Source organism: Sebastes fasciatus, chromosome 19, assembly GCF_043250625.1.
Source record: "Sebastes fasciatus isolate fSebFas1 chromosome 19, fSebFas1.pri, whole genome shotgun sequence".
Classification (NCBI taxonomy): Eukaryota; Metazoa; Chordata; class Actinopteri; order Perciformes; family Sebastidae; genus Sebastes; species Sebastes fasciatus.
This window is the reverse complement of record NC_133813.1, coordinates 6,050,285-6,067,281: the sequence shown is the minus strand read 5'-3', so window position 1 is coordinate 6,067,281 and position 16,997 is coordinate 6,050,285. Positions and strand designations below refer to the sequence as shown.

The 16,997-nt window shown below is 39.3% G+C and overlaps 1 protein-coding gene across 2 annotated transcripts; it reads right to left on the bottom strand.

Annotated features, from left to right (window-relative positions):
* Nucleotides 1-406: 406 nt before the first annotated feature.
* On the bottom strand, nucleotides 407-15,174 carry lmo4a (LIM domain only 4a). 2 transcript variants are annotated; one of them, XM_074617795.1, is made up of 5 exons: nucleotides 14,916-15,174; nucleotides 7,060-7,307; nucleotides 4,070-4,166; nucleotides 3,820-3,978; nucleotides 407-3,152 (listed from the first exon to the last, which is right to left on the bottom strand). In XM_074617795.1, exons 2-5 carry the CDS (start codon nucleotides 7,299-7,301, stop codon nucleotides 3,144-3,146), a joined length of 507 nt encoding a protein of 168 aa, XP_074473896.1. In that variant the 5' UTR covers nucleotides 7,302-7,307; nucleotides 14,916-15,174; the 3' UTR covers nucleotides 407-3,143. The 2 variants fall into 2 exon arrangements, with proteins under 2 accessions (XP_074473896.1, XP_074473897.1); XM_074617796.1 differs by having other exon boundaries at nucleotides 3,012-3,152; nucleotides 14,911-15,049.
* Between the last annotated feature and the right edge of the window lie 1,823 nt (nucleotides 15,175-16,997).

Genomic DNA, 16,997 nt, shown 5'->3' with positions numbered 1-16,997 from the left:
TGGTTTCATGACTGAAAAACCAGAGGAATGTGTTCACCCTCCATCATTATGAAAGAGCACTTTGAAACACTACCATTAAAAGCCTCATTGTTACTGTGAATGTGAAGCTAATTGGAGTAACCATGTGAGAGGAGCTGCTGAGTTGTGCGGGCTGTTAATTTGAAGAGTCACAGCTGGCTACTCATGCCTCTAACCCGTCCTGCCTGCTTCACATCAGCCTTTAATTCGGCTCTGCAGAAGCCACACAAACAATACGGAAAGGGAGTGATCCTAAAATTAGACTGGAAGAAATGATCTTGTAGTTTCCGTACCAAATGTACATATAAAAAAAACTCTAATTGAAAGGCACATGTCGTGCCAGAAAGCAATCAAAGACCTCGGAAAAGATCAGAGACCAGAAAAGATGTTAAAAATGTCAAGTTAAATGTTTTAATTTGGACAGAGAATGGAGAAATATGAAACTATAAAACAAAGCATTTTTCTGACCCGCACTTTGCTTTTTCCCCCTCAGACAGCTACAGAGAGCACAAACTGCTGGCTGCCTGGTGCCCACAGGAAAAGCTCCCTCCCTTTTAATTAGACCAGCTCGCCAGATTAGGCCTCATTAGGCTGCAACACTGGAGTGCTGCTAAAGCCCATGCAGGCCTCCAGCGCATCCCACTTTAATTGCTTCTGTAATGGCTTCGACTCAGGCCTTTGAAATCCCATTCCTGTGGGTAATCAGCCATGTTTGTCTGAGAACCACAAGCATTTCTTACTTAGTCCTCGGTCGGCATCGGCTACCTGTAACCTGTTGCTACACACTTACTGTAGCCAGATCATCCTCGACACACACTCTATGGCAAGCCGTTTTAACATTTAATAGCTAAGCTTGACTATTAACATTAGGGATATCTCAAACGTCATTATGACTAGTCAGTTGTGCATGACGTTGCTCATGCAAGGCTTCCCATTGGATATCGTCCCAACAAAGTGTTAGCAGAAGCTTCTGCTAACTTCGGTAAAGTTGGAACGATATTCACAGATTCAAACTTCCCGGATCAATAACTCATAAGCGAAACTTAGTTAAAACACAAACGACGGCTCTTTATAACCATTGTGAGGTAGACAACGAGCTATACAACCTCATTTTAATCAAAAGAAGCCGTCCTCTGAGCTGGACACATAACATCGGTCTCTATGTGCAGCCGGCCGTGAGGCGAGTGGTCAGAGACCGCTGTGGATCAGATAGTTAGGAAATGCTATGAATCAGAAAGAGCTCATCATCGAGGAATTTGTGGGGAACGAGAGCTTTGTTCACTAGAGAGCTGTGGTGGAAATTTACAGCGTGTTGTAGATTTATTGTCTCCAGACAAACTTTATAAACCCATACGGCTGCAGTGCAGCGCCATAGTATGTTTGAATAGTTTCCGCCTCCCACTTGCCGTAGCGGCTGACGTAATTACAGATATCTGCAACGTCATTTTGCATAGTCAAAACTCGAATTCAAGATATCTGTAATTACATTTTGACTATCCCTAACTCCAGTTAGAGATATCTACAACGTCATATCTGACTAGTCAAAATTGAATCTTAAATATCTAAAAAGGACAATGTAGATATCTACAATTGAGGGGGAATTAAAGATATCTTGAACTGGAATTATGACTAGTCAGAATTAAATTGTAGATATCTGAAACTTGAATTGTGGATATCTGTAATGAGAAACCCCATTTACATGAATGGCAAAACTAGTTTGAATCGTACTAGTCAAAATGTAATTAGGGATATCTTGAATTAGAGTTTTGACTAACCAAAATGACGTTGCAGATATCTCTCATGAATATCCTGTCTAGCTATTAAATGTTTAAACAGCTTGCCATACACACTCATCACATGTGAGACAGCTGAACATTATTATTAATTCTTCAGAGAGGACTTATTCTCTTCCCCATACACCGTTAGAGCAATACAACTCTTGATTGAAAAAAAACAACAACACAGAAAACATGATTCATACACTGTAGCACACAACACCACCACAGGATATTAGTGCACTTTGAACATATTCTCCCAATCTTCCTTCACGCATTCATAAACTATGAACAGATCCGTTTGTAAAACTTGAACCATTGCTGCAATAAACATTTAGACTGTACAGTATACACCGCTGCTGCTAAATCTCAGTATCTTTCCAAACACACTTACAAACACTGATGAACCCCAAAAAGTACATGATGTATGGACAGCTGAAGAAGAGAAGGTACATTAGTGAGGCAGCTCAGCTGAAATATTCAGAACAATTGTGAATTTTGCGATAAAAGCGACAATTCAGGCACAGATGTAGGTTTATATGTTATGAAAAGATATAGATTTTGGGGCGCTGCAAATTTTTCAAAATGGTATCGACGATATCTATATCTTTTCCTAACATATAAATGTACATCTGTGCCAAATTTGGTGCTTTTTTTGCAAAATGCACAATTGTTATGAATATTTCAGTTTAGCTGCCCCACTAATAAGACACAATTTGTAGTTAATGGGCTAGAAACGGGAAAAAAATGGTCCTTTATTACTGCACTACAGCCTCAGATATGAAAAAACAATGCGGAGACTAGGAAGGAAGGAAGGAAACATCCTGCAGCTGGAATCCATACAATTTTTCCTCAAAAAAAAAAAGGTCAAACTATGTGTGTGTGAAGTATATTTCACCTCCTGCAGGAGTCACTTTGCTGTCAGTCCCTCCGTATTAAATGCCCGCTGTAACTGGCTAGCTGGGTAAAGAAGGTAATGGATGATTCCATGGCAGTCTTCCATTTTTCCCCCCGTTAGCCTCGCCAGTTCTTATCAGTAATATTGCCACAGTTCACAATAGACAACAGCCTACTGTATAAATAAAGTCCAACCATCCTCAGCATCCTCATCCCGCCAGCGGAGTACTGCACTTGTCCAGATTTCACTCCTCACAGGCGACTCAGAGAAGTTTCTATTGGGATGATGAAATCTAAACGAGGTGCAGTAATGACTGTATCCAGACTGTCCATCAGACTGGAGGGTGGTCAACCGATGGCAGGATTTATAGGTTAGAGGAGGAGGAGGGTGAAGGAGGGACAGAGGAGGAAGGTGGGGGGAGAAGGCACACATTTAGTTTTCCATCCTCTTCCTCAGCAGACCTGTGAACAGTGGAGAGAGAAGAAGTTGTAAATGTTACTAGTAACACCTTTTCACACCGTACAGAAAGTGTGTTTCCATCCATCTGTTTTTATGCTCATTTTCAATTTTGTGGGATGAAAACTGATGAAACTTCCTTCCCAACATGGTAGCATGACGTGGTTGTAAATGTATGTATATCTTAGGTTTTCTTCTTTTATATGATATCTATAGCTTCATTCTAGCCCTAAAACTGAACCTACTAGAGCCTCTGAAAGACAGTAAAGTCAGTCGGGATCGCGGGTCTCTGAGTGTTAATTGATGCATGTAATGATGGCTTGATTCACTAATTTACTCCTTTATTAATGATAGTGTTTCTGCTTTGTAATATCAAATCAACTACTTTTCATATAGAGCAGGTGTAGACTGTGCTGTGTGTAGAAATAGGACTAATAACATGTTTGAATGTGCACACCACACCATGAGTTCTATAAGCCAATGACAGCATCATCATTGAGGGTTATTTTTAATCTCCCTTATTTCCTCCGTTTTGTGTAAACAAAGAGAACAATGATAGCCTAATTTGCGGGGAAATGCAACACCATGTCCTGTTGCCCAAAGTTACTTTTTATACTAATTATAAAAAGTGGATAAAGCAATGCTTACTAGCATCACATCATGGCCTCTCACCTTCTGGTCAGACATCATGCTGTTGGTCTGCAGAGGAGTCGGATGTCCAGTGAGCAGACCTCCACCAGGCCGGTCGTGTTCACAGAAAATAGTCCCGTTGACGTAGTGAAAGCGATCGCCAGGGACCAGCCGGTTCCTACAGGTCGCACAGGTAAAACACTGGGAAAACAACAGAGTGTCACGTGTGATTATATAGCATAAAGATTGTGGTAATGTAAATGTTGGAGTACAATTACGTAATCACACTCACCTTAAGGTGATAAACGTTTCCTTGTGCTCGCATCACCATCTCACTAGCAGGTATCGACTGACCACAAGCGCTGCAGGCTCCACTGTGTCCAAACAGCCTGCACATAAAACCACAGCACAAGATTGTCACTTCAACTCATTTAACACTATTTTGCATCAACAGCTACAGCAAAACAGTGTTGTTAATTTGCATGATGTGAATTTGAGATGTCGGAAGCACCGCAGAAGTAAAAACTTGTCAGCATTGGCATCTATTGTAAGTGACAGGAAGTCAAACAGACCATCTGCTCTTTGTAAAGAGCAAACTACAAACTTTTTTACAGCCAACTTTCAAGCCTAGAGGGAGTTAGTACTGACGGCCCCGATGGAGCTGACCATGGATGTATAAAGAGAACGGAGCTGGCGGGAGAACTAGCGACGACCTTGGAGAATTTAGAGGAAGTATACACGTGTGATTACGTCCGGTTTTCAAAATAAGGTGTTAACAAAGGGAGCAAAATACATATATGGAAATAAGATTGATTGGATTATATTCACCAGAAGTATAAAACATTACGTGTCCCTTCAAAATTAAAAAGAAAATACCACTAATATGTGAGGGAAATGTCTTTTTTTCTTTGATTTTTGGGTTGCTGGAAAGAAAATGTAATAAATAATGCCTGACAATGACTGATATATTTGACTTCAGGACATCTCTGACTACATACATGCTGAAAATCAAATATTTTTACTGTATTAATTTAGATATTTTCCCTAAAAGTGTATGATTCAACTTTTCCCCATGGTCTAGTGTTAAAAAAGTTAACACAAATTCGCAATAAATCGTAATATCGAATCGCAAGACTTGTAGAATCGCAATACTTATCGAATCAGCACCCAAGTATCGTGATAGTATCGACTCGGCTCTGAACAAAAGAGCACACTTATCTATCAGAGGCTGAACTGCAGCAGGTCGAAGTCTTAATAGGTCGCCTCTGTCATCATTACAACCTCTTGTGAAACTGATGCCTTGTGACACTTAAACTTGACCAGTTTGGCTGCTCTCTGTCTCTCTCTTTCAATGACTGCACAGAGTAATGAATTTTTTATCTTAATCCAAACAGTCATTTAATGAATACGCCTGAGAGGATTCCTGTTCTCCTTAATTAACACCCCCCGCCCCCACACACACACACACACACACACACACACACACACACACATTCACTCACACGCACACCCCTCTCAAGGCTCAGTTACATCTCATCCTGCTTTACTGGCTTAAAGGCAAGAGTCAGAGGACCCGACCCGAACCAGGCCTTAGATCAGCACTTTCTTGTCCACCTCAGGTCAGGGTTGGGGGTCCAACTACCTTTGCTCTGGGTCTCGTGCAACGAAAAACAAGACTGATTGGACCTGACAGATCCACGGGGCCAGAGAGCAGTCTGATAAGATGAGCAACATCTTTAATTAACCGAACAAAATGCAAATGTGTGCTGTGTTTTCATCGTGTCCGGGAGGCAGTCGTGAGGTTTTTTTCTCTGAATTAGCAACTCCAACTTTCACTTATAAGCCTTTTTATACACATGTATGAGCTTTTTATTTGCAGCGCTGCCACAGAACTGAATAAATGAATAATGAATAAATGAATGCCAGTGGCAGGTCAACAGTATTAAGTCCTATAGCCTGGAACAACTGAGTAACGGAGCACAATTAGAAACTTCTACACCAAATAAACAAACAAATACATAATCAGTCAAGCTACAGGTCAAATTAGAAAGCAATTTGACTATCTGGCAATTCACACTACCCTTCTAAAACTGCCATTAATATGCTTTTCAGCAATTGAAACTCAAATCACAATAACCCGCCAGCGATCCCGGCCAACATTACTGTTTTTAAGAGGCTGTAACAGGCTCAGTCTTTAAGCTAGAGTGAAGGTACTGGTATCATATGAAACTAGAAAACCTAAAGAATCCATTGGTACCAACCATCATCATGTCAGCTTGTTGGGAAAGAAGCTAAATAGCGCTCCGAAGTTGGGCTAAATTTTAGCAAGGAAAACTGGCATGGCCATTTTCAAAGGGGTCCCTTGACCTCTGACCTCAAGATATGTGAATGATAATGGGTTCTATGGGTACCCACGAAACAGTCTTGAATTACAGAAATTATGTATCACTGTAAAGCTGAGACTCTTGTGGATCCAATGAGCCCAACTGTATTCATGTGTGATGATGTTAGTCCCAATAGTAGCTATTTCATTGAAACGTGACCTCACTGTATAAAATGACCTGTGGTGACCTCTAGGATAATCACAGCCTCATGAAACTTTACACCCACAAACTAGAGACCTAGAGCATTCGGAGGATGGATGGCTTTCCTAGGAAAACAAGCACTCGCCATCCAATTGCTAAAAAAATCTTGCAGAAATCTCCAAATGTCAAAAGTTTTTGATACTAAATCACAGCATGGCTTCTTCTATTGTGTTCCTCAAGGTCTTGGTGTCTTAATGTGGTATTTTGGAGGGATTATTGATCTTTTTTATAAATTCTCGAGTAGAAAAAAATGGTTAAATTTAGCACCAAATCTGTGTAACAAATGGTATCAACAGAAAACTTGCTGCTAGTGTTGATGACTTGGTGTCTTTCTCTCTAGATTCAGGGACTTTTGAGGCGAGAGCTGCGAGCTACTCTCATTGGAGAAGAGGTTGGATCATTGTTAAAATCTCTTGCTAGTTTCTTAAGATTACGGACCATAGCTTTGATCAGCAACTATTTTGCCAATAGATCCATCTTTTATGTAGTTTTTCAGGGTACAATGACCTAACATTACCTAGTTGCAGCTTCTCAATTGTGAGGATATGCTGCTTTGCTTTGTCTTATGAGATAGTAAACTTGTTTTGGACTGTTGGTTGGACACAATAAGCAATGAGACTTAAAGAAATTGTGATTTTTCACTATTTTCTGCCATTCCATAGACCTCTGTCTACAATGCTCATCACCTGATGCTCACCTGATGTAGTCGTTCTTGCAGAGGATCATGCCTCCTTTGCTGTAGCAGGTGCTGCTGTACTCGCCCAGCTGAGCGTGGCAGCAGGAGCACTTGAGGCACCGCGTGTGCCAGTACCGCTCCATGGAGAAGAGCAGGAAGCGGTCTACGATTCGACCTCCACATCCTGCACACAACCTGCTCGCTGTCCCCCCGCCGCCGCCCATCACCGCCACTGTGGGTGCCTCCACCCTGCTGTTCACCATAGCAACCTGAAGACAGGGCAAGAGGACAAACAATTGAAGCAGGAAATACTCAATGGAACAGTTAAATATATGGCATTTCCTAAATGAAAAGCTCCAAACTGCTTACTTTTCTGAAATTAATGTCTGGTTATATTCTTCATTAAATATGTTGTTGCAACAATTTTTTGGGTTGATACCATTTGTTACTCAGATTTGGAGCTAAATTTAACTTTTTTTTTTACCACTCGAGAATTGATAAAAATGATCAATGATCCCTCCAAAATACCACATTAAGACACCAAGACCTTGAGGAACACCATAGAAAAAGCCATACTGGGATTTGGTATCAAAAACTTTTGACATTTGGAGATTTCTGCAAGAATTGCATTTTTCAGCGATTGGATGGCGAGCGCTTCTGTTGTGTAAACTGCTCAGAAACCCCCTTATTGTCAATCTACCTAGGAAAGCCATCCATCCTCTGAAAGCTCTAAGTCTCTAGTTTGTGGCTGTAAAGTTTCATGAGGCTGTGATTATCCTAGAGGTCACCACAGGTCATTTTATACAGTGAGGTCAAGTTTAAAAGAATTGGTCTCACTACAATGAAATGGCTACTATGAGGACTAACATCATCACACATGAATACAGTTGGGCTCATTGGATCCACAAGAGTCATACTGCATAAACTGCATGAAATTGCATGTTTTTTTGCCCAAAACTGACTCGTGGGTACCCATAAAACCCATTTTCATTCACATATCTTGAGGTCAGAGGTCAAGGGACCCCTTTGAAAATGGCCATGCCAGTTTTTCCTCGCTAAAATGTAGCCCAACTTTGGAGCATTATTTAGCCTCATTCCCGACATGGTAGCATGACATGGTTGGTACCAATGGATTTCTTAGGTTTTCTAGTTTCATATGATAGCTGTAGCTTCACTCTAAAGCTGAACCTACTACTAGAGCCTCTGACAGACAGCAAAGTCAGTCAGGATCGCGGGTCTCAGAGGGTTAAATGAGTAATCGACATTTGCAGAACCCCTCATGTAAACATCCAGGTAACAGCCATGTCGGATCACTCCAGGGTCCTGACTGTGTGAAGAGGTTTCTTTCAGGGGAAAACCAACAGCTAATTCAAGTTATCACATCTTATCCTCAGTACATTTACTGTGCTGAGAATGTAGAGAGAATAACCGCAGACAGGAACACACATCCCCGTCTTCCCAAATGTGTCTCTTGGCATCAGATCCAAATCGATTTGGTTTTTGGATCTTTCCGGTAAAAAGCTTGAGGCTGTTTACTTGTGGGGGTATGTATGGGCATGTGAAACCCCCGACAGGAAAACATCATCTTTGGGTCTCCAAATAGCTCGTCCCTTAACATGATAATGTGTCCCAGGAGGAGGAGGAGGCCCTTTGAAGCTGAATGGCTGCTCTATGACAGGATGCAGAAGGCCTTCACTTTCTGGAAATGTACTTCATTTGATTCAGCTGCTCGTTCCTTCATCATCTCGTAGAAACTTATTGTAAAACACTTTCAAAAGGAAATGGTTCGAGGTAAAGTTGATGGAAACAGCGTTACATACGCCATCAGGCAACATTTACTGTATTTCTCCGTCCTTCATTTTTCCATTACAAAACCGAACTGATTTCATGCACAGCTGGGAGTAATATGGCTTTTGAATCACACTGAGTACAAGCATAGCAGTGTGTGCTACTCAGCAATGAGTCAGCAACACTGCTTCTTCAGCCGCTTCCGTGATTTATAATTAGCGCCAACAACAACATAAAATAATTGCAGGGCTAGATTTCATTTTCCAAATGAGCAACAGCAGCACAATTTGTCCTCCAGAGCGTCTAATTTCAGCAAGGGCATGTTTAGCTTTACGACTAGCCTTCCCACAAGATTATTTGAGCTCGCAGCAGCTGGTCCTCCGCAGCGAAGCAGGCTGCCCTCAATACCCTCATTTTCTAGAGTAGACACCTGGCTCTAATCAGCCACAGGAACACCATGTTAAGAAGCCCAAGGCTGCATTAAAACCACAAACAGCCTCATGCACCGGGACCAAACCTTCCCATTAGTGAAGGCTTATTCATGAATGAATTGAAAAAGTGACTTTCAATTTAAACCATTTGAATCCGGGTTTTTTCCAAACATCAGGATTACATTCTCTTTTTAGAAACTGACATCACTTTAACCCGACTGACTTTACTGTCTTTCTAATAGGTTCAGTTTTAGGGCTAGAGTCCGTATATCAAATGAAACTAGAAAAACATGTGTCATGCATCCATGTCGGGAAGGAGGCTAAATAACGCTCCCAAAGTTGGGCTAAACTTTAGCGAGGAAAAACTGGCATGGCCGTTTTCAAAGGGGTCCCCTTGACCTCTGACCTCAAGATATGTGAATGAAAATGGTGCTATGGGTACCCACGAGTCTCCCCTTTACAGACATGTCCACTTTATGATAATCACATGCAGTGTTTTTGCATGCAGTATAAATGTGTTATTTTCTCCTATTCTAAAATGATGTGTTTGAATATTTCTGCATACTGGGGTCCTTAAACAGTCTTGGAATAACATAAATTGGGCATCACTGTAAAGCTGAGACTCTTGTGGATCCAATGAGCCCAACTGTATTCATGTGTGATGATGTTAATCCCCATATTAGGAGCCATTTCATTGTAGTGAGACCATTTTTTTTTTTTATTTGACCTCTCTGTATAAAATGACCTGTGGTGACCTCTAGGATAATCACAGCATCATGAAACTTTACAGCCACAAACTAGAGACCTAGAGCATTCAGAGGATGGATGGCTTTCCTAGGTATATTCACAATAAGGGGGTTTCTGAGCAGTTTACACAACAGAAGTGCTCGCCATCCAATTGCCGAAAAATGCAATTCTTGCAGATTTTTTTTCAAATGTCAAAAGTTTTTTAAACCAAATCACAGCATGGCTTTTTCTATGGTGTTCCTCAAGGTCTTGGTGTCTTAATGTGATATTTTGGAGGGATTATTGGTCATTTCGATCAATTCTCGAATGGAAAAAAATGGTTAAATTTAGTAAACTTTGGAGCGTTATTCAGCCCCCTTACCGACATGTTAGCATGACATGGTTGGTACCAATGGATTCCTTACGTTCACTCTAGCTCTAAAACTGGTATAACCAATGAAAAAAAATGCTAACTCCAAGTTATAGAGGCCAGCCCGCATGTGGCGTCATGGCTTCAGCTCACTATACTATAGCCAGAGCACTGTTACAACCAGGAGCCAATCACTACACCACAGTGGTTCAACTAGATTCATACTGAGAACACAGGATGTCTTTTGTCACCCTGTCCCTCAATGGACTCCTGTTTTTTCCTTCATCTATTTCCTGTCTTCAGTGCCAGATTCCTTTGGGTGCCACATCACCAGCCATGAAATCAATTAGCGGGCCGAGTCTGCATGATACAACAGCTTCCACCCCGGTGAGACAGACGCCTCATCCAACATTGTGGAAACTTTTTCTACCTTGCAGTTTGTCGTTCACTTGGAGTTATCTCTAGCATCTCTACATGGATAGGAACACTTCCTCTGGATGTTTTTGCAGCTGGTTGCTGGTAGAAGCAGTCTGTGCCCCGTGCTTGGACATATAATGAAGTGTTATGTGAAGATACAGCAGTCAAGAGGCTTTGGTTAATGAATCCTTTAAAACTAAACACAACATGGACACTACAACAACAGTGAAACCTCAAGCACGTCCTTAATCTTAGTACGTCTGAGTTAAATATTCCTGGCCACGTGTGAAACTAATTGCAGAGGAGCAGCCAATGTAATCATCATGCAAACACCTGCGTTAATCCAAGAAGTTTCAAGACATCTGCCAGATAGCTCTCTGAAACAATTCTTAACCAATTAAAATGCAAATCCTTCATTTAATCATCTTCTGCAAGGCAAAGCCCCGATATGTGTCATCAGTCTCAGGGAGTGGAAGCAGTGATATCGATAGTTCAGTGTGAACAAAGACTGTTGAATCGGACTGAGGTAGGTAAGAATCACAGTACGATACAGTACACAACTACATTGCTGAATATGTAGAAAGTGCTTGACTTAAATCTCTAATTCTTCCATGCACTTCCCTTTACAGTCATGCCCACTTTATGATAATCACATGCAGTTTTTTTCATGCAGTATAAATGTGTTATTTTCGCCGATTCTAAAATGATGTATTTGAATATTTCTGCATACTGGGGTCCCTAAACAGTCTTGAATTACATAAATTGGGTATCACTGTAAAGCTGAGACTCTTGTGGATCCAATGAGCCCAACTGTATTCATGTGTGATGATGTTAGTCCCCAAAGTAGCCATTTCATTGTAGTGACATTTTTAAAAATTAAATATGACCTGTGGTGACCTCTAGGATAATCACAGCCTCATGAAACTTTACAACCACAAACTACAGACCTAGAGCATTCAGAAGATGGATGGCTTCCCTAGGTAGATTGACAATAAGGGGGTTTCTGAGCAGTTTACACAACAGAAGCGCTCGCCACCCAATCGCCGAAAAATGCAATTCTTGCAGAAATCCTCAAATGTAAAAAGTTTTTGAAACCAAATCACAGCATGGCTTTTTCTATGGTGTTCCTCATGGTCTTGGTGTCATAATGAGGTATTTTGGAGGGATTATTGATAATTTTGATCAATTCTCGAGTGGTAAAAAAAAGGTTAAATTTAGCAACAAATCTGTGTAACAAATGGTATCAACCCAAAAACTGCTGCAACAACTTATGAGACATAAAAGAGCATGGGGATGGAAATCATATACTTCTATCATAATGTTCTAAACCCTTATACACTTTCACAATTAGTTTTAATCAATTAATTCATGTTAATATCTGATTTATGACTTGAACAACTTGACACACAGTGCTGAGCAGCATCTCAAATTAATCTCCAGGTTCCCAGCTTTCAGATGATGTACACCACTTCTATGTGACATCTACTGTTGACCTGCTATCTCCCCCTAAAGACCCCCTGTACACCCCTAAAAAAAAGCAAAAACGCAAGCATCAAGCAAGCAACAATTATTAGTGACTAAATAAAAGCTGGATAAATGAATAAATACCATTTTATTCAGTTAGGATCTAATGAATGTTTATGTGACTTCCTGTATAGACTGATGAAAACGGTCCTGCAGCTTTTTGTCACTCCCCTGAGATTCACACATCCAGCAAGTTGACCTCTAATCACCATTGTTGTGTCTTCATTAAACACTTGAACCCTCCCCACCGTGAACAAAGGCTGGTGAATAAGCAACCACTTGTGTTCTGCCCTGGAAACAGCCTGACTGATGAAGCCGTCAATAGAAACAGGAGCTATTGAAGAGGAACACAGTTCCGCTGCAGTCCGGACACACTGATGAATTGAATGCAGTTTCAGGTTGACAGAGACAATAATGGCTCATTTTCCTCAAACTGGATGTAATTGACTGATGCCTCTCACACAGGAATAACTATTGTAATGTAATCCTGAACTCTACGACAACAGTAATATCTTAATTAGTATAAAAAGGCATCACTTTAAGTTTTCCATAAACAAGCCTATTTCTGCACAGAGGCTTGTTGGATTAGAGGTCTTATGAGGCCATATGAGTGATCTTGTAGTAGCCTACTGCTCTATCTAATAATTCATCACACTGAGTAAATCACTGTAGTGACCTCTGAGCTTTAAGGCATGCAGTTATAAGGGTTTCCAGGATGATGACAGATAATGTGTTTTATACATGTATTACAGTTTTTTTCAATCGCTTTGGCTCATTTTTTTTAAACAGTCTTCACTTTCTCTAAACTGTAAGTGTCACAACTTTTCGATGAGACATCACAACTCTGTTGCATGTCTGCAAAAGGTAGTAACTCAACCAAAACCTTCAAAACCGAGTTATTGTGTCAGTAAATCGGCCGCCAAAATAAAAAGTTGTTTGGTCATGGCGTGTGAGCCGTACTGGTCAAAATGTTTAGATGTTTTTTCACCATCAACCCTGGAAATGTTTCTTATATACAAATCTGTGTTATGTTCTAATTTTGTTGACACTGACAGTTTACTGTACGATACCAGAATGTCAGTTTTGTCTAGCTGAATGCTGTTGTGTATCGCACTGAGCTTTTTTAGATTCCTGTTTCAACAGTAGGTCAAAGTTTACTGGGAAAAGTTAATACTATAGTGTAGAATACTGTATACACAGAAAATGTATTTGTGTAGCAATGTGTTACATGTATTATAAACAGAAAATTCTCTTTTTATCTTTCAGGTAAAATAATATACAGTGAACCGAAAATTCGTCATAGATATTTATGGAATATACATGTATGTCTGACAGATTTTGATAATCGAATGGATCATTTTGCATGTGATGGCTCAAACGATGAAAGAAAGTTTAGAAGTTGTGAAGAGGACTCATCAGTTTTGATCAGCAAGACATGAGCAAGTGGTTATTGTGCCGACTCTTTTGCTCTTATAATTTCCTTGAATGAATGAGAAGTTAAAATCTTTTGTGAACGACAAACTAATTGTTCAGAGATTTGAGCTCATTGTTTTGAAAAAAACAAAAACAATTCTCATTCAGGAATTGAGCTAAAGCGAATGAGAAAAACTGTAATAACAGAAGTTCATCTAGTGTTCTCTCGCAGAAGGAAGCCAACTACAGTTGCAGTCAAATTATAAATTAGTGACTTTAGACCCACACAAAGCCAAGCGGGCTGCATGCACAGCAAAAAAAAATCACATTTTTAAAATGAACAAGCTTGCAATCTACAGTAACTCACGTTTGATGAGATGATGAGGTTATAGGCACAAAAAGAGACAAGCAACTTATTTCATTATATTTACATTTAATTTACATTTAACCACTAGCCTACTACTGGGCAACTACTAATACTAGTTAATTACAACAATAACAACAACAATAATAATAATAATAACTATTATTATATTATAATAATTTCTAATTTATATAATATCTTGAATACTTTGCTAATGTATATAGTATGTTATTGCACACTTTCTAATGTATATAGTGGGTTATTCTATGTTTATAATTTATATTTTTTTATGCTTTTTGTAGTAGTCAGGTATATTTATAGTGTATTCCAATAATCTTTATATTTTGTATGCTATGGATATATTTCTCTAGTGTTGACATGTACATTTTATGTATTTTTTTAATGTATTTATTTATTTATATTACTGTTCCTGTGCATTGCTTGAATAACCTGCTGCTTTAACACAATAATTTCCCAATTTGGGATCAATAAAGTACATCTATCAATCTATCTATTTATCTATATATATATGTAATAATAATAATAATAATAATAATAATAATAATAATAAAAATAATACAGTTGTTACTAAGTATTTTGATAAGGAAAATATCTCAGAAGCAGCCCATCTGCATTAGTTATTATTATAATATTAATATTTCTACTACCTAACATTGCAATTTTCTTTCTAGTTAGCCGAAAGTACAAATTCATTGTAATATTCTGAAAAAAAAGTGTGATTTTCGAGAGATATAGCCTGAATATATAAGAACTGGAAAATGTACAAGAAGCATGCTGGTTTATATTAATATATAATAATAATAGTATTAAAAACTGACCGTACCGCTGTGAACTTGCAGGGATCAATAGTTGATGGAAAGTGCAGCTGCTGAAGGAGACTGAAGGAAAAGTGCCAGATGTTGCAGAAGAGACCAGATGTTACAGAAGAAGAGACCCGTGTAAACTTCTCAGCTGCTATATGCTCCACACGCCGGTTTGTCTCTTCTCTTTCCCATCTACAGAGCCTTGTGGTTGACCACTGACCACCGATCAGTCTTTTGTTCCAGAGAGGAGAGCTGTGCTGCAGTAACAAGAGAGAGCAGAGATCTAAACCTCCTCCAGCCTGGTGCACAGGGTTTATAAACACTCCTCCTCTGACGTAGTAAAGGGGGCGTGGCTCCTGCATCCTGTCAGGATAATGAATGACTGCTGGGGGAGAGCTTTTGCCTACTTTAGGGATGTTCATAATAAGTCATCATCATGCTCATAGCTGCAAGAACAGCATCAGAATTGTAAAGAGCTCTTCTCACCAAAGCCTACTTATTATCAGGGTGGTGGAACAAGTATTCAGATGCTTTAAGTATCCTACAGTAAAAGTAGAAATACTACAATTCTACTTGCGTACTGGTTAAGTACTGGTATTACCCTTGGGGATTAATAGGGTGCCTTTCTTCTTCTTCTTCTTCTTCTTCTTCTTCTTCTTCTTCTTCTTCTTCTTGTTCTTCTTATTTTTGACACTATAAGTTCTTTGGTTGTGCAAGCCAGCATGTTTTTCTGACTATTCTGACCCACAATCCGGAGCAAGAGGGTCAACAAAGTACAAAGTAGTATGTCCCAATTCTATGCATACTGCATGCAACAGTACACACTTTGTGAGGGCAGCTGCAGTATGTACTAAAAGTAAAAAAGAAAAAGTATGCAATTTGGAACATATGTGTAAGGTGATAATCCGTCAACGTTGTGTTTACAGCTTGTTATGCTGCCCCCAAGTGACCAAAACATAATTAAATGAATTAATGTGATGGATGTGTTAAAGCACAAGTGGTATACTGTAGATTTTTCATGCTTTGTTGCCCCTACTATGTCTATTGAAGAGCCACTAAGTATAATAAGACCAAAGTCTTTAGTTTAGTCTAAATAGCAATGAAAGCATATTCTCGTGATGCCATGATGTCAGATTAAGTTTTCAACAAATTCTCTATGTATAAGCCTACATATGCACATCTTCTAAGGGTATACCTACTAGTATTTTTAGGGTTGCAGTGCAGTGAGACTTTTTTAACCAAAGAGGGGCTCAGGGGGAAACTGTTCTAACCACAATGTGAGTTCCCTGTCAACGCCTTTAATTATGTGGTTATTTATAGTCCGCTCTGTGTGCCTCTTGTGGTCTAACTAAGCCTATGGCCGGAACCACAGTCCTACATCACACCTGCAGAGGTCTGTAATACGCACAGCCGAGTTTTAATGTCTGGGATGGTGCTGCTCGGGGAATCTCAGAGGTTGAATGGTTAGTATTATTGACTAGGTTTATATTGTGAAGATGTTGGTTGGGAGAACTAATCTGTTTAGTTAACGGGCAAGAATAATAAAGCACAAGTGAAACTGACTGTGATCCAGCTGCAAACAGCTGAGATGACCGTAAAGCATTAAGATGTGGTTGAAGCTCAGTCAGTGAGGAAAAAAAGAAGATTGTAATCATTACCACATGCAGAGATATTGTTGTTTCCCACTTTGCACTCTGTGATTCCAACAATGTGCAGAGTGTGACCTCTAGTGGACAAACTGCTAACATGCAGGTTTATTGTCATACAGAATCAGCATATGAAATAGAAAATATTCGATAATATTTATTTTTTTCATACTTTATTTTTTCACGGTTGTTTTCATATATGCAATTTACAGTAATTACAATAGTTTATAAACCATTTTTTTAAGTAGTTGAGCTTAGAGACAAACTCTCTAAGTACACTAGAGAAAACAACTTCAACATTCAAAATTGAAATAAAATTAAGAAAAGAAATAAGAATAAGAATAAAAAGAATAAAAGGAAAGAATAGAATTAAAAAAAAGAAGAAAAAAAGAAACAATACTAGTACAAAAATAAGAAAGTGACAATAATAATAAATTAAATAAACAAATAAGTTAA